At 41.5% G+C, this 17,914-nt stretch overlaps 1 protein-coding gene across 3 annotated transcripts in view; it reads left to right on the forward strand.

Moving 5' to 3' along the window:
* Positions 1 to 9,167: 9,167 nt before the first annotated feature.
* The window catches only part of WASHC4 (WASH complex subunit 4), a 37,783-nt gene continuing 29,036 nt past the window's right edge, over positions 9,168 to 17,914 (forward strand). For 2 of the 3 annotated variants that reach the window (XM_080971664.1, XM_080971666.1), the window contains exons 1-2: positions 9,168 to 9,325; positions 15,983 to 16,122. In XM_080971664.1, coding sequence (XP_080827790.1) covers positions 9,265 to 9,325; positions 15,983 to 16,122 — 201 coding nt within the window. In that variant the 5' untranslated portion in view covers positions 9,168 to 9,264. Of the gene's footprint in view, positions 9,326 to 12,470; positions 12,626 to 15,982; positions 16,123 to 17,914 lie in introns of those variants that run through there. The other variant, XM_080971665.1, reaches the window with a different exon arrangement.

A 17,914-nucleotide genomic window follows, 5' to 3' on the forward strand; every position in this document is an offset into this window, starting at 1 on the left:
GCGGGGGCCCGCCTGGCTGCTTGGCTTCCCCTCGCCCTCAAATTTGAAACAAAACGCCGCCACCCCACAAAACAAGGAGAGGCCTGCCTGGTGGGAGATGTACCTTCAAAGCAGACGGACCCTGCGCTTAGCTTTGGGGGAGAAGTAAAGTCCCCCTTTTTTCCCTCCCGCACCCTGTATTTTTCGCCTGGGAACAGGCAGAAATTCAACAGGTAGATGGTTTTCCAGCAGCCACGAGAAGGGAGGGGCCGTAGCTGAGCGGCAGAGCATCTGCTTTGCATGCAGAAGGTCGCGGGTTCAAACCCAAGCATCTCCAGGTAGGGCTGGGAATGTTCCCTGTCTGGCACCCTGGAAGGCTGCTGCCGGTAGACAGTACTGAGCTAAAGGGACCAATGGGCAGACTAGGTCTAAAGCAGCTTCCTATGTGTCGTAAGAATAGTGAAGATACACTGGTGGGTCCAGCGGTTGGCCTTGGGGTCTCAAATTTCAGCAGCACCTTATGCAATGCCAACATTTGGTGCCCCCAGCCTCTCATCTTCCATTCTACATCACAGTTGCTGGGGGCCTGAGAGCAACCAGACTGGTTGTGCTCCCCTAAATCCCTAAATCTGGTGGGTGAGAGGCTGAACCTGAATCCAGATCTACTTGGTTCAAATCCTTGCGTTTGGTGTGCATTCACTAGGTGATCTTGTTAGTTTATTTTGAAGATCTTAAGCCGCCTTTCAGGGTGCACTGCCTTCACAGGTGTTGAATCAGTTACCAATCAGTACCAGGGTGGGTTATAACATTCAAAAAGAGGCAGTGTGGTGTAATGGTTAGAGTGTTGGACTAGGACTTGGGGCAGCCGCCATCTTTTAGCCTAACCCACCTCACAAGTTTGTTGTGAGGATAAAATAGGAAGGAGGAGAACCAGGTACGCCACCTTGAGCTCCTTGGAATAAAAAAGTGGTATATAAGTTTGATTAAATAAATATACAGTATTAAAAACAGTTCAGAACAATTTAACAATCCCAGAAATTAGAGAAGTGCCCTGCATTTTTATATTTAGGTGGCTATCGGAATTTTTCTTTAATAAGGCTTTCCCTGATGTGTGAGACCCGGTCATTTTATGGAAGAATCATTGTACCATTGTAAAAATGGTTCTGCTTCGTTTTGCCCACCGAGTTCCTCATCTTTTGCATTTTATTGCATTGAATTTCTTCCATAAAATGTATATACCACTTGATTGTTATTTATTTTCCCACTGAAAAATCTCTTTAAAGAGCTTCCAAGGAATTGCAGTCTTATGAAACCTGTTGTGTTGGGCTGTGATATCCTAAAATCTGACAGGAAGTATTTCCAAATAAGGGCCATCTAACATCTCCAGTACAAAATATATACTAAGGAAAAATTCTCTCACAGCAGGACATCTCAGCACCACAAGATGTCAAATAGGGGTATTTTATTTCAAAGAACTCTCTCAGCAGCGTTAACACATAAACGGCACACCTCTTTCGTTCCTCTGATTTATAAAATGTTTCTGCCTTGCAGGATCAGGTAGGAGGCAAGTGGTTTCATGAAAGACTGAGCTTACTCTCATCCCTGCAGGGATTCTTTATGTGGGAAAGTCACAGTGTTCTTTTTACTGGGCACGTATTTCATGTTTTCTGCTCAGCAGGTGTAACTGTGTTTCAAAAGTGGCCATTAATTGCTAGATTTCCCCCCCCCCCTTGCCCCAAAAGGAAGGAGAAACTGGGTGGTAGTTAACCACATTTTCCCTCAGAATAGACCCATTGATATTAATGAACATGATTAAGTTAGGTCTATTAATTACCTGTTTTTATTTTAAATCCCACTATCTATTTTCCAACGACAATCAGGTGGCCTAACCAGCATGGCTGATCAATTTCATAATGCTGTGTGAAATTTGTTTGTTTTTTTAAAAAATAATATTTATTAAGATTTGAAAAGTTACAAAAAGAAAAAATAGAAAACAGCATACTAAGCAAAAACAGAACATCACATCACAATAAAAAAGAAAAAAAACAAAAAGAAAAAAGAAGAAAAAACAAAACAAAACAAAACAAAACACAATGAATCTTCCCATAACTTATCTTTCATTTGCTTGTTTCCTTGACCTCCTCACACCTCCCTTTTTTGTATTCTAGTTCAATTAGCTATTTCAGCAAATCCTTTCCATCTTTTCCAGTTTATGTCCTCTTTTTTATCTTAATATAATGTAACTTTGCTTTCCCTCCTTTCACCATTTAACAATCTGTTTTTTCTTAATCCTTTACAGCATCTCTGCTAAAACCACATTACTTCATTCCAACATCCTTCTAACATTCCTTAATTTTACAATGTTTCTGTAAGTAAACTTTAAATTTCTTCCAATCTTCTTCCACCAACTCTTCTCCCTGGTCTCGGATTCTGCCAGTCATTTCCGCCAGTTCCATGTAGTCCATCACCTTCATCTGCCATTCTTCCCGGGTGGGTAGATCTTGTGTCTTCCAATACTTCGCGATGAGTATTCTTGCTGCTGTTGTGGCATACATAAAGAAAGTTCAATCCTTTTTTTGGCACCAATTGGCCGACCATGCCCAGGAGAAAGGCCTCTGGTTTCTTCAGGAAGGTATATTTAAATACCTTTTTCATTTCATTATAAATCATCTCCCAGAATGTCTTAATCCTGGGGCACGTCCACCAAAGGTGAAAAAATGTACCTTCAGTCTCTTTACATTTCCAACATTTATTATCGGGCAAGTGATATATTTTTGCAAGCTTGACTGGTGTCATGTACCACCTGTAAATCATTTTCATTATATTCTCTCTTAGGGCATTACATGCCGTAAACTTCATACCTGTGATCCATAACTGTTCCCAGTCAGCCATCATAATATTATGTCCTAAATCTTGTGCCCATTTAATCATAGTTGATTTCACCGTTTCATCCTGAGTATTCCATTTCAACAGCAAGTTATACATTCTTGACAAGTTCTTAATTTTGGGATCTAACAGTTCTATTTCCAATTTTGATTTTTCCACCTGGAAGCCAATTTTTTTATCCAAATTGTACGCCTCCATTATTTGATAATAATGGAGCCAGTCTCGCACTCTATTTTTTAGTTTTTCAAAACTCTGCAATTTTAGTCTGTCTCCCTCTTGTTCCAGAATTTCCCAATGCTGTGTGAAATTTGAAACTGCTGCTACTAATCCTCCTTATCCGTTGATTATTTTCTAGTATTGGTTTTGACCCTTTCCTGCTCACATGAAGCCATTTCTGAGACTCTGCCTGTACAACATTTAAAATTCAGGTAGAGTTCTGTTTAAGACATTCTGCATTATTGTTCTTATCTCTTTTTATCTTATTACAAACCAGTGAAGTAGTATTTGTTCCTCTGTAGCCGTTTTTCAAGTTTTACTGTGCTCTGAAGCAAGTTTTCACAAGAAAGAAGCCTTTCATGTTTTAGTTTTTATTTTTTAGATTTTTTATTTGGTTCTGCTTGACTGCTTAGGATACCTTAAAAAGATAATAACTATGGTTGGATTTAATTACTGCCAAAGGGTGTGTCTCCACACCCCCAATGCTCTCTGCTGAAAGCAATGGTGAGTCTTTTATTACTGATTTTGCTGCCATCCTCATTGCTGCATGAATTAGAAAGGGTATATTAAGCTCTCTCTTAAGCTTCAGGCAAGCTTCTATGACCTGAGCTTTAGTATAGCATTGAAGTTACAGCACCCTTTTCTATGCTGAATTGTATTAGCCCGCTATAGGTTTTATTGTATGAATTGAATTTTAGAAACTTGGACACCCCCCAGCGTCTTCTATTTATTTCAAGGATGGGTAACCTCCTGCAGTGTTCCAGATGTTGTTGGACTAAAGTCTGTATTATTCCGGACCATGCTGGCTGGGACTGATAACCTATAGAGGGCCATAGGTTCCCCTATGGCTTCCTCCCCAAAGCATTCTGGAAACTATTGTTTGCTACCGGGAATTGTAGTGACGAGTCTCCTATGAACTCTCAGCACCCTTAGCAAACTACAGATCCTAGGATTATTTGGGAGAAGCCATGATTGTTAAAAAAAAAAAAAAAAAGTGCTGTAAGTGTGCCTTAAGTGCATGGTGCTGACGTGACTAAGGATCATCACCAATAAAGTAAAAACGCATCTCCCAAAAAGGACAAAAGAATATGCACGATTGCATAAAATGTGCATATGCTGAGTTATGCATAGATACATATTTAGAAATCATTACTGGATATTAAATAGAAATGCATCACATGGTAGTGGCCCAAGTGACCTGAAGGCCTGCTCACTCCAGGCAGTAACTGTTGATGAGCAGCTTCAAGGACCTTATTCTCCCTTCAAATAGTAAAGGTAAAGGTAAAGGGACCCCTGACCATTAGGTCCAGTCGTGACCGACTCTGGGGTTGCTGCGCTCATCTTGCTTTATTGGCCGAGGGAGCTGGCGTACAGCTTCCGGGTCATGTGGCCAGCATGACTAAGCCACTTCTGGTGAACCAGAGCAGCGCACGGAAACGCCGTTTACCTTCCCGCCGGAGAAGTACCTATTTATCTACTTGCACTTTGACGTGCTTTCGAACTGCTAGGTTGGCAGGAGCAGGGACCGAGCAACGGGAGCTCATCCCCCCCCCCCCCCGTCGCGGGGATTTGAACCGCCGACCTTCTGATTGGCAAGTCCTAGGCTCTGTGGTTTAACCCACAGCGCCACCAGCATCCCCCCTTCAGATAGAGGACTCCTTTAAACAGAGAACTCTCCTCTGCAGATTAAGCCACATGGCCAGCATCAATGAGATGCAGGCAGAAGCGGAGAAGCTGTGACTCTTCAACTCCAACTCCCAACGGCCCCAGTCAGCATGATCAATGGTCAGGGATGATGGGAGTTACAGCCCAGCCACCTCTAGAGTAGGCATCCCCAAACTCCGCCCTCCAGCTGTTTTGGGACTACAATTCCCATCATCCCTGACCACTGATCCTGTTAGCTAGGGATGATGGGAGTTGTAGTCCCAAAACAGCTGGAGGGCCGAGTTTGGGGGTGCCTGTTCTAGAGGGCCACAGGTTCCCAGATCCTAAAGCATTTTAAGAGGAAAACAAAAGTAGTAGAAATGAAGGGCAGAATCTTAGTAGCTGAGGATATAGTGCCACCTTGTGAGAGTACTGGAAAAAGGATTGATTTTAAAATTATAACTAACACCAGCACAATTCAAGAGTTACTTAGTACGAACCATCTGCCCAATGAGTGCAAAACTGGGCAATGAGATGGTCCCAGCAGAGGCCTGATGATCTAAGGGGTGAAGTTTAGCCCCATTGAAATCAATCAGATCTGCTGCTTCATCCTATGCATGTTTGCTCAGAAATAAATGCAGCTGTGTTCAATGAGGATTAAGTCCAGGGTGGAATCTAAACACATATAAAAAAAACATTGTGAAAATGTTTTTTTAAAAAAAGTTTTGAAAAATATATATTGAATTTGCCATAGCTTAGCATCGCCATCTAGTGTCACATTTGTATACAACATGCTTAAAATGTTTTATTTGCAGCTGAGCCCAGGTATGTTTAAATAGCACTGGAACTTTACAGTGGAATCATATAATGTACTTTAAAAAACTGGGTATAGGATTGTAGCCTTTTTTGAAAAAAAAAATTAATTGATTTTTTTACAACTACAATTTTACATCAAATTATCTATATAATCCTTTTGTGAGATTCTCTGAATTTCTTGACTTCCCCCCATCCCTTATATGGATCCTAATAACTATTTTTCCAAATCTACATATCAATGCAATTTCCATAATTTTCATTTTTCTTAATTATGCATAATGTTCATTACTTTACAAGTGGTTTTTAAAGTCCAGCTAACATTTTAATTTGCTTACAATGGTCTCCTAAATAAGTTATAATTTCCCCCCATTCTTTAAAAAATCTTTATCTTCTTGATTCTTGAGTCTTCCAAATAGTTTAGCCATTTTGGAATAATCCAGCAGTTTGGCTTGCCATTGTTCCCTAGTTGGGATCCTTGCTTCTTTCCATCTTTGGGCTAATAACATCCGTGCAGCTGTTGCCGCAGACATAAAAAGTCTTTTCTGGTCTTTTGCATCTCGGCACATAGAATTTCTAATAAAAAGCTTTTGTTTTTTAAAATAAATGTTACCTTAAACATTTTTTTCCAATTTGTTATATAATATCTCTCCAAATGATTTTGTTATGTACATGACCACCACATATGGTAAAAGGTACCATCATTTTCTTTACATTTCCAGCGATATTTGAACTGGTTGTATACATTTTAGGTAACTTAGTAGGAGTCAAATGCCACTGGTACATCATTTTCATAAAATTTTCTTTCAGTGTACAACATGCTGTAAATTTCAAATCTGTTTCAATTGTAGCCTTAAAACTGGAGTAGGAATCCTTTCGTCAGGCACATTCTCTTGCCAGACACATAAGTGGGTGGAGCAAGGGAGTGACTTTTGTATTTGTACAAAGGCTACGTTTCAGTTATGCAAAAACCAAGGGGTTCTGCACATACACATTCATCTCTGCATCATCCATCCAGGTAAGGAAGAAGCATCACCACCCTCTCTGAAGACACATTCTAGTCAGACGAAAACACCCAAGGGTGCAGATTAGGGTAAGGTGAGTGAATGGTGTGACCTGTGGAGGAGAGGGGCCTAAGGGGAGTTCTGAGGGCCAAACAGAGAGACGCCTGCAATTGGTTCCTGGAGAGCCGGTTTGGTGTAGTGTTTACAGTGTTGGGCTAGGACCTGACACACTAGGGTCCAAATCCCCACTCGGCCATGAAGCTCCATGGGTCACCTTGGGTCTGTCACTGCCTCTCAGCCTGACCTACCTCACAGGGTTGTTGTGGGGATTAAATAAGGAGAGGGAGAGCCATGTACGCCATCTTGAGCTCATTAGAGGAAAAGCAGGGGACATAAATGCAATAAAATAAGAATCTACTCTTCTCCCATTGATTTAAATAAAACCAATACAATTTTCTATGGATTATGCCGGACTTAAACACCTGCTCTGGTCCTTCATTTCTGTAGGAGATCACCACAGATCAGAGTTTCCAACTGACATAGCATTTTGCTTCAGATCCAAAGCAGAGCCTCCTTTTGGTTTGTCTTCTGATACTTCAGATGCCTTTCCTGCTGGTTGTAATGTTTAACCTCATTCGTTGGCAAAAATGGATGAAATTGGCAAGCATCCCTTTCCTTGGGGATGAAATTTTCAGACAATTAGGTGTAGACTTGTACTAAAAGAAGCTCCCTCTGCCCCAACAGAGGGTTGTCCAATGCAAACACCACCCCACCTCCGCTGAACGAGAATAAGTTGCCACTGCTCCCTCCTTCTCCCCGGTGGAGTCACAGATCTTGAAGTGGAAGAGGCCAGAACTAAGGCTGGAGAGAGCACATCTCCTTACGGGAGCAAAAGCCCTTTAGGATTAAGTTACGTTTTTTCCTTAGTATGAATTACTAAAGGAATGAGCATGCATGAGAGAGTAGAAATGTAAGGAACTTTCTCATTTCTTCTTTGTCCTGATTTGTCCCTTACCAGCACTGGCAAACAGTAATATGAGAGCAGTTCTAGTATTAAGTAGGAGGAATCCTGTATGTATTAGACATCAATACCCACATGATGTTGCTTCTGGTGAGTCAAAGCCAACAGGCAGTTGGTGTTTATTTTCAAGTTGTCCGAGTTCACATGAGAAGCATCAAGTGAAACTGTGGATTGACACTTACGGCTTCATGGACAGATTGGCATCCAGTTATGTGGCTGCCAGTAACTAAGACAGAACTTAATATAGTTGCTGCCACTAATAGGAAAAGAAAAAAGACTCTCTTGTCGCCTGAACACATGGAGGTTTGAGGAAAATGTTTCCTGAACTTGATTGTGGACCCACAAGGTCACATCCACATCATACATTTAAAGCCCTACTTTAACAGACATGACTTGCCTGGGGTACCTGCCACACTGGAGTTGTTCACTGTAGTTCAGGGGGCTGGCCATAGGCAATCATAACAACTCCAGACCTTGTGAGTCCACAATCAAGTATCAGAAGACAAACCAAAAGGAGGCTCTGCTTTGGATCTGAAGCAAAATGCTATGTCAGTTGGAAACTCTGATCTGTGGTGATCTCCTACGTATATGAAGCACCAGAGCAGGTGCTTCAGTCTGGCATAACCCATAGAGAATTGTATTGGTTTTATTTAAATCAATGAGAGAAGAGTAGATTCTTATTTTATTGCATTTATATCACCCGCTTTTCCTCTGAGCTCAAGATGGCGTACATGGCTCTCCCTCTCCTTATTTAATCCCCACAATAACCCTGTGAGGTAGGTCAAGTTGAGAGGCAGTGACTGACCCAAGGTGACCCATGGAGCTTCATGGCCGAGTGGGGATTTGGACCCTAGTGTGTCGGGTTTGTTAGGTCGTGGGTTGACATAGCAGCCGGCACAGCGATTTCTTCAAGTAGCTCTTTATTATGGTAAGCTGGAATAGAACTGACTGCGAACAGCTCAGCCGGCCTGTATTTATAGGCAGCCGGCTGTCAACATTGTAACCACAACAGCCCAGAGTTCCCGCCTAAAATAACAGACGCGGACCTGAGTGAAAACTATCTACAGACCTGAGTGAAAACTATATACAGTATCCCCCTGTTGGCCCAGGGTGAAACTACACTACATAACAGGGTTCTAGCCCAACACTGTAACCACTACACCAAACTGGCTTTCTAGGAACCAATTGCAGGCGTGCAGGTCTCTGCAGGCAGTGCGTTCCCTGGAGGAAGAATCTGCTGCCTCTTTGAATCCTGCCACCTGAGGCAGTCGCCTCAACTCGCCTAGCAGAACCTATTCAGAAGTAAACACCATTAGGTTTAACTCTCATCTGAATGGGTCCAGGATTGCAAGAACTTGATTCTAAGTAGACATTCCTAAGATCGCCCTGCAAATCGGAATATATTTGCTTTCAGTTTTCAGTGCGGGCGTGTCCTTAAACGCTGCCTGTCACGAGCTTCCCTCCCCGGTTGCCAGGCCCGCTTCACCCGGCAGGGGTCGCTGTTTGGGCGCCCCTCTAAACCGCCCAAGCGCCGCGGCCGTCGGCCCGCCCGCCCCGAGCTCCGGAGACTCCATTTCCCAGCATGCCGCGCGGGCGTGACAGGAAGTCCCGTGTCTTTGGAGTCGGGTGGGAAGGGGCAGGTCTGCTGCTGCTGCTGCTGCTCTTGCTCTTGCTGGCGCCGCCGCTGGGCGCGGGTCCGTCATGGCGCTGGAGACCCTCTCGCCGGACTGGGAGTTCGACCGCCTCGACGACGGTTCCCAGAGTAAGCGCGAGGGAGGCGGGAAGCGTGTCTCATTCTCTGAGGGGACCCAGCAGCGGGGTTGCCCGCCCCCCCCATTTTGGAGGGCGGGGGGGGGGGGTTGAGTCCTTCTGCTCATGAGGACATCCCGCTCCCCCCTCACCCTCCAAACTGCCTCCCCCATGAAAAGGCCCCCCCCTCCCCGCAGCTCCCTTCCCTCTCTGCCCCGCCCCGACTGACCCCTGAGGGAGGCCTTTTGCCTGCCATGCCCTGTCCAGAGCCAGCCTGCCTGCCTGTCAGCAGCCTAGTGCATCTTTTTTTGGGGGGGTGGGGGGGTTTTGGGGGGTGGGGAGATGACCAGAGGCAGCCTCAAGCTCCCTCTTTGGGAAGCTGGCACCTTTGGCAGCCACGCTCTTCAGCCACCCATTTGCTCGTGGTCAAGGTGGCTGAAGGGTACAAGGGTGTCATCATCACTACCTGTACAAAAATCACGTCCTTTCTTCCCAGAGGCCAAAAATCAATAGCACACGAATTCCTGCCAGGTTGAGAGGAAGGAGTCTCTATCCCGAAATGGGGTGGAAAAGGTCTTCTGGATCGTAACTTCTGAGCAGGCATGAGTGGGATTGTACTGTTAAAAACTTGTTTCTTGTTAAAAGTCTGGTTCCAGTAATTAACAAAGATGAAACTCCCCCTTTCTTTCTTTTTTCTTTTTTTGCATGCTGTCAGTTTTACCATTTCGGCCATGTTCCATTACCACCTCCCACTTGACTTAATGGTCTAAATTAGAAACTCAGTCCAGAGGATAGTTTGATACAGTATGAGTAACAGTTAACATGTTTGTAATTATTTTATAGTTGCCTTTTTTCTACTATAAACAATTATGCTTTCCTCCTGAATTAATTTGTTGGGAATTACCATGCTACCCTCTGGTTCTATAATGCAGATTAAAGTCCTCCTCCTGCCAATAAATATGCATTGGGAAAGGGACTAGAATTCAGCTCCTTTTTATAACTCTTTAACCACCCTTCTTGCAAGTTGCGCTGTGCTTCAAAAGTTTCCAAACGTATGTGATTAAGCAATCTCATGTTTGAATTAAGAGGGAATTATTTCTGTGCATCATGGTTGTCAATATAAATCTGGAGTGTGGTGGTAGTTCTGGTTTACTCTGGAGCAGTAATGTATAATAAACTCTTCCACATTAGCAGACACCTGTATTCGAGATTCGTTGTGTGGCGGAGATACATACAATCACCAACATTTATCTGCTTTGTTTTTCAAAGCAGTTTGATAAATTTTGATAGAGTTTGATAGATTTCCCCTGAGTTTTATTGCATCTTTGTGGGTAAAATAGGGAATCTATCTTTTTTTAAGTGATTGTCAATATGGAAGCTGGGGTAAGGAGATTATTTCAAATGAATACTGAACAAATGATTGTGTACATACCACAGGTTCAACAACATTGGGTCTAATATAGAACATAACAAGAGTCCTGGATTAGACCAAAAGCCTACCTAGACCAGCATAGTATTCTCACACTTTATGCCTATGGGAAGCCCACAAACGGGACTGAAGTGAAATAGCACTTTCCCACTTGTGATTTCCAGTGTAGGCAGAACATAGCCATTCTGGCAAGCAGCCATTGATAGGTCCCATATGGAAAGCTATTGGTTATTGTAATGTAACATGCTGTAGGTCAGCTGGCAGTAAGAAACCTCTGTTCTGAGTGTTGGGCTGCAGCTTGATTTCTGGGAAGTCCCCTTCCCGCCTTTCAGTTGAGGCTTTGCACTCTTTCTGACAAGCAGCTTCCTTGTTAATATGGTAATAACACTTTCCATTCTCTTTGCCTGTGTCTTTGGGGTTCTGTTTCACTTTTTTCTTCTAAAATAGCCACATTATTCCAAATCTTCCCCAAATTTGTGGTTTGCTTTCTCATTAAGTATGTACTTCCTTCTTAGATACAGTTAGGCTTTATTCTTGCAGCTACACTATTCTTTAGCCAGAAAAATTAAGTCATGCTGAAATAATTTAGTTGGGTGGTGTGTGGCTTTCACTCTCTTCACTTTAGTTTGAAGAAACTGGACACTCTTTTCCACTTAGTTTTCACAACCTTCATTTAAAAAACACCATAATAATTGCATGTGGCAATGATTTCATGGTGTTGAAATTTAAACCTTATGTAAATTGTTCTTCCACACGCTTGCATGTACACGTCATATTAGTATGCTATGCATAATTTGAAATGAATTATCATGCTTTATATACTACACAACCATTACTCGGAGAAATGAATCAACAGATTCATTTTTGTCACAGTGATCTATAGCATATCAATGCCCATTTTTTTGAAGGAAAAACTAAATTTCCCATCTTGACATTCTGTCTACCTGCTCATTATGGCATATGCAATAGAAGTTTATAAAGTAATGTTTTTCACACAGCATTCCAGTTTTGAATACTGAAGTAATTAGATGAAACAAAAAAACGGGAAAACTTTGACATTTAACATGTGCCTTTCAAATCACCTTGCAGGTGGGTCAGGAAAGCTAGCTGATAAGGAAAGCAAGATGAAAGCAATCTTATAAAGCTGGTTAAAAATATTCTCTAAATCATTTCATTTAAAAGTTCCTGCGTTGCATTTGTGGGATGATGCCTTTGATTGTCTTAAATTATAGCTTCTGAACAGTATATTTAACTCATGTGTGAACTCTTGTGTAATTGACTATGTAATGCTGGAATCCGTTATTTTATAGAAAGCCAAAGGTGAATATAGTTAAAAATGTAACTTGGATTTTAGGAAAGCTGATTTGAGTAAGCTCAGAGAAATGCTAGGTAGGATTCCATGACTAGATATTACTAAAGAACAATCATAAATGAGAGAAAGAAATAGAAGACCTATAAAAAAAGTCAGTGTAGCTACACAAAAAAAGCTTAGTAATCAGCTGAAAATAAAAAGGACATGCCTAAGACATGGAAGGGGAGTATGTCACAAAGAATGTGTAGCTCAGCGTCATGAGATCAATCCCATGTCTTGGGATTGTAGTCTGTTGCAAGCTGAACATGAGTCAGCACTGTGATGTGTAAGAAAGACTAATGCAATTTTTGGATGTATTAGTAGAACTGTGGTTTCCAAGTTGCAATAGGCAATGGCTCTGCTTTATTCTGCGCTAGTCTAATGTCGCCTGGAGTATCGTGTCTTGCTCTGGGTGTCTTACTTTTTGAACAAGTTCAAATGAGGGTGGTCAGGGGTTTGGAAAACAAGCGTTATGAGAAAAAAGTTGAAGAAACTGCGAAAGAGGACTTCTGGCTCTCTTCTGTGTTGTCCAGGTATTTCATAGAATCATAGAATCATAGAATCATAGAGTTGGAAGAGACCACAAGGGCCATCGAGTCCAACCCCCTGCCAAGCAGGAAACACCATCAGAGCACTCCTGACATATGGTTGTCAAGCCTCTGCTTAAAGACCTCCAAAGAAGGAGACTCCACCACACTCCTTGGCAGCAAATTCCACTGTCGAACAGCTCTCACTGTCAGGAAGTTCTTCCTAATGTTTAGGTGGAATCTTCTTTCTTGTAGTTTGGATCCATTGCTCCGTGTCCGCTTCTCTGGAGCAGCAGAAAACAACCTTTCTCCCTCCTCTATGTGACATCCTTTTATATATTTGAACATATATTTGCAGAGACCTTAGGTTTGTTCTTTGCTTCCTCAGAGAGGAGGACTAGATCTAATGGGCTTAAGTTAGAGGAGGGTGGATTTCAGCTGAGCATTAGGAGAAATTTCTTATCAGAAACCCAGCAGTGGGTTAGTGGTCTTTGCATTATCTTTTTCTTGTGGGTGTTGGAAGATTTTGTGAGACTGACAATTCGGGAATATTTTGTGAGCCTTACAGATTGTGATTGTGTGTATTTTATTAATGGTTTTATTATTGTTAAGGGTATTTTTAGAAGCTTTTGGAATTTTTGCCTGTATTTTAATTGCCTTACATTTTTACTTACATATGTGCCCTATAAATTTTCAAAGTTTTTGCTTCTTTTACAATATTGTAGCTGCCAGTTTTAAACAAACCTGCTGCTTTTCACTCATAGTATTTAAAAGCAGTTGATGGTTTAGTGCTAGAAACTGTATTAGCAAAAATGGAGTAAAAATCCAGGTGTACTGGTATATGCTATCATCATCTCTGGATTATGACTGTTAAGTGTAAAATCTTTTAAAATTTATAAGACTGCTATGTTGTGAACACAGGCTGAGAGTTAAAATTACCTTTGGATTCAGCACAGTCTTAAGTTTCAACAATATTCTGTCTATAAATTGTCGTTTTAAAGTTGACCGCTACCGCTTATTTATTCATTTATTTATTGCAATATAGGAAATTGGTGTGCATTTGCATCAATATGTCACTGTATACTACTTTCAGTTTTTATGTTGTTGTTGCTAAATGTAAAGATGCTAACAATGCATTATTTAACTTTGCAAATATTGCTCTGTTCTAGTTTCGTTGCTTCTGCTAAGAGAAACTGAATAAAGCTTTATTATAAGCAACCATGTTTAGTTGACTGTGTGGGAAAGGAAAACAGTTTCCTGCTTTGCTTTAAATGAAGAAAATAGATCTGCTCCAAAGCAAGGAGCTCCTATAAGCAAAAAACCCATTTCAAAGTTGTTGTTTCGAGAATCCTTAGCTAACATACAGCTTGTAGATCTGGAAAATGGCAGTGTTAGATCAGACCTACTGGATCAGCTCAATGATCCACCTAGTCTTTGAAATCTACAACCAGAGAGCATGAAGGCAACAGCACCACTGTCCCAGAGACACACTGCCTCTGAACATGAAATATGTTAAGCTGGTTCATCACTTTTGAAACCATTTAAACCAGTAGCCATCACCATGTCTTTGTGGCAGCAAATTCAGTAATCTTACCATTCACTGTGTGGAAAAGTCTTTTCTTTTCTTTCTTTCGAATCTGATGCTAATCAGATTTATTGGTGAGCCTGGGTTCTAATGTTATGAGAAAGATTTCTCTATCCACCTGGCATAGAATTTACTTTCCTCACTGCTACTGCATATTGAGTTGATGTTTTCCTGGAGCTGTCCTTCACAACCATTTCCTGGACAGAACATTCAATGACTGTGCCTATCAGTTATGAAGTTGAGATTTTGCTTCCCCCAACCCCACCCCCAGTTCCTTTGTACTTACAGTAAATCTCATTTACGTATTTGTTGCTCATTCATCCAGTTTGAGGGGAGCTTCTTGGAGTTCTTCACTTACCATATTCTTAATCAGTTTGTATCATCTACAAACCTGGCTAACACTGCTACAGTTGACACTCACTACAGTTAATTATAAATTAATTAATAGTAGTTTAAAAACAGTGGACCCTAATGGTTACTTCCCTCAGTTGTGAAAACTGACTGTTTCTCCATATCCTCTGCTTCCTGTTCTTCAGTTGGTGTCTAAGAGAATCTGTTTGCCTTAGCTCATGACCTCTAAGATTACTTAGAAACCTTTGGGGGCTTGGTCAAATATTTTTTTGGAAATCTAAGTTTATAACGTGTGCCAGATTACTCCTCTCTAGGTGTTTGCTGACACTCATAATTTTTAGAAGGTTAATGAAACATGAGTTCTGTTTGTAGTAACTACAGTGCTTCTTCCTCAACAAGTCTTGTTTTTAATAGTTTTAAAAATTCTAGCTTGAGTAATAACTTTCCACTCATTTAGCTGTACTCCTAGCTTAACAGACCTTTAATATCCTGGTCACACTATTGATTCCTTTTAAAAAGTTGGAGTTAACATTGATTCAATTCCAAGGCTGCTAATATTAGTGATGTTGCATATTGTTGTTAGTATAGTACTGAAAATATTCAAAGAAAAATAGGTGTGACTAGTTACAGTGGTCTACACTGAGCCTCTTGGGCTTGCCGATCAGAAGGTGGGGTTTGAATCCCCGTGACAGGGTGAGCTCCCGTTGCTCGGTCCCAGCTCCTGCCAACCTAGCAGTTTGAAAGCACGCCAAAAAGTGCAAGTAGATAAATAGGTACCACTCAGGCAGGAAGGTAAACGGTGTTTCCGTGCACTGCTCTGGTTTCAGTGTTCCCTTAGCCAAAAGCGGCTTAGGCATGCTGGCCACATGACCTGGAAAAACTGTCAGCAGCCTGTAAAGCAAGATAAGTGCCACAACCCCAGAGTCATCTGCGACTGGACTTTACCTTTACCCTTTTACATAAATACATGATTCAAACATTCAGAAGTTTGTGTAACGTTATGTAGACTTTGTCTCGTTTAAAAAAATTCTGTTTTGGACAAATAGATCCCTTGTATGAGGTTAAACTTGCATAAACAGATTGTAAGTAAAACGCCAATAAAATCGTGTATTGTGGAAATAGATCTTTTTTTTAAAAAAAACCAAAAAAGGCACACACACGACATTCACTTGAACAACAGGTTATTTATCTAGGTCGGGGGGGGGGGCAACTTTTGGTCTACCAGGTGCTGTTGGACGTAACACCTGTCTGCCCCAGCCAGCATGGCTAATGATGAGGAATTGTGGGAGCTGTAGTTCCGCAACTTTTGGAGGGCTGCAAGTTGGCCACCTGTGATCTAGATTGTTTCTGTTGAAGGTTTAGGAAATTTTAGTTTAATGACTATGATAACAAATAACCTGTCCTAATGGAATACAATTTATTTTTAGAAATTCATGTTGGAGTACAGTTGAAGAATTATGGGAAATTTCTAGAGGCATACACTTCCCAGCTGAAGCGAATTGAAGATGCATTGGATGACTCCGTAGGAGATGTTTGGGATTTTAATCTTGATCCCATTGCATTAAATGTAAGCTTTTGTTTACTATGCACTTGTCACTTAATTCTGTTGTGTAATTGATATCTGTGATCTAAAGCTCTTTGGAATAGGGTGTAGTGCTTTGCATAGCTATGCACATGTAAATCCCGTGTTAGTAATGACCTCTGTGTGTGACTGGGTACAGGACTGTAGCCTAAATGTCTTGCATTCAGCTGCTTTCAGAAGAGAAGTATTCCGTTTTAAACATTGACCTGCTTTGCATTTCACAATAAACCAAACCATAGCTTAGCACGAATGCGCAAGCGTGTGGGCTCTAGGAGAAGAAATCATGGGTACCTTGCTCCTCCTTAGTCATTCTGTTGCAATATAGAGCCATTGCTTGGCTTAATGTGTTCTGAAAACCTGGTCTTATGGTTTAGCTCTCTCCAGACTAACCACACCCTGTAACCAAGGCTTGCCCTATGGGTTATGCCTCTTGTGTTGTTCTGGTCTTGCCCACCACTGGCATGTGGTTCCTGGAATGTTGCCTCAAAGGGAATGTGGCTGCAAAGGATTCCCCACCCCTGCACCAGACCATCTCTTTCATCCCAGTCAGTGCTGCCCTGCGATGACTTTGGCACAGAGGAAAGGCAGGCTAGTATGGGGTACCTGAGGAATGGTCCCCTCCTAGAAGCCTAGGAAATTGCATTATACCGAATCAGGCCTTTGGTCCATCTAGCTCACTGGTGTCTATGCTGTTGGCTTTTGAAGACTTGAGACAGAGGTTTATGTCCCAGCTCTACCTAGAGATGCCAGAATTGAACCTGGTACCTTCTTTGTGTTTTTGTTCAATAGAGCCTTGCACTTGTTTGTCCCATCCCCCCGAACATATATTGTGTTTCCTAAGCTAAAAGTGGTTTAAAGAAAAATGCAACAAAATTTAAAATTGAAGAAAATATAAAAACACAGGGAATTATTGTTGTTGCTATTATTTATACCTTGCCTTTTCCCTTGATAAGGGACTCTAGGCAGCTTACAACTAACACACAAACAGCAAAAAACGGGGGCGGGGAGAAGCAAACATAAAAAAACCCCAATTAGGTGTGTGTGTGTGTGCGCGAGCGCCATTGAGTTCCACTCCAGGCTCAAGGCTTTTTAAATTTGCTGAGGGGAAGTGGAGGAGCAGGTGCCCCTGTTGAATCCTCTCATCTGTTGGTGGTCTCTTCAGGAGAAGTTTTTATGAGCTGTGTGACTTTAAAAAACAAAACCCTATGCGGTCGTAAGAAATCATTATGGAAAAACCTATAGAGTTAAAGCTGATAGATGGGAACATGGACTAGAAATCATGGTTAATTTAGACTGGGAGCCAAAGTTTTCATGATCTTCTGGTGGCAGCTCCTTGTGCATTCCAAAGTCCCTCAAATTTCTGGAACCCTGAAGTAAAAAAACACCTATGGCTACCATATGCTCTGTGTGTGTTCATGCACACATGTGCAGAAGTGCTTTGCAAATTGGATAGTCATATCTAGGGTAAAGTAAGTATTTTAGTAATTATTTACAGTATGTCCCAGTAGGTGTGGCTCCTTCGTTGATACGAAAAGTAATAAGAATAATAATAAGAATAAGAATAAGAATAATATTTTTTATTTATACGCCGCCCTCCCCAGCCAAAGGCCGGGCTCAGAGCGGCTTACAAGCAATAATAAAAACAAGTTGAATGATTACAACTAAAAACAAAATTAAAATACAACATTAAAATATTGAAACATTAAAATATTAAAATGTAGCCTCATCGCAGGAGGAGAAGGAAAGGAAAAAAGAGAGGGAGGGAATCAAATTGGCT

This window comes from Podarcis pityusensis (assembly GCF_964106645.2).
Source record: "Podarcis pityusensis genome assembly, chromosome: 10".
Classification (NCBI taxonomy): domain Eukaryota; kingdom Metazoa; phylum Chordata; class Lepidosauria; order Squamata; family Lacertidae; genus Podarcis; species Podarcis pityusensis.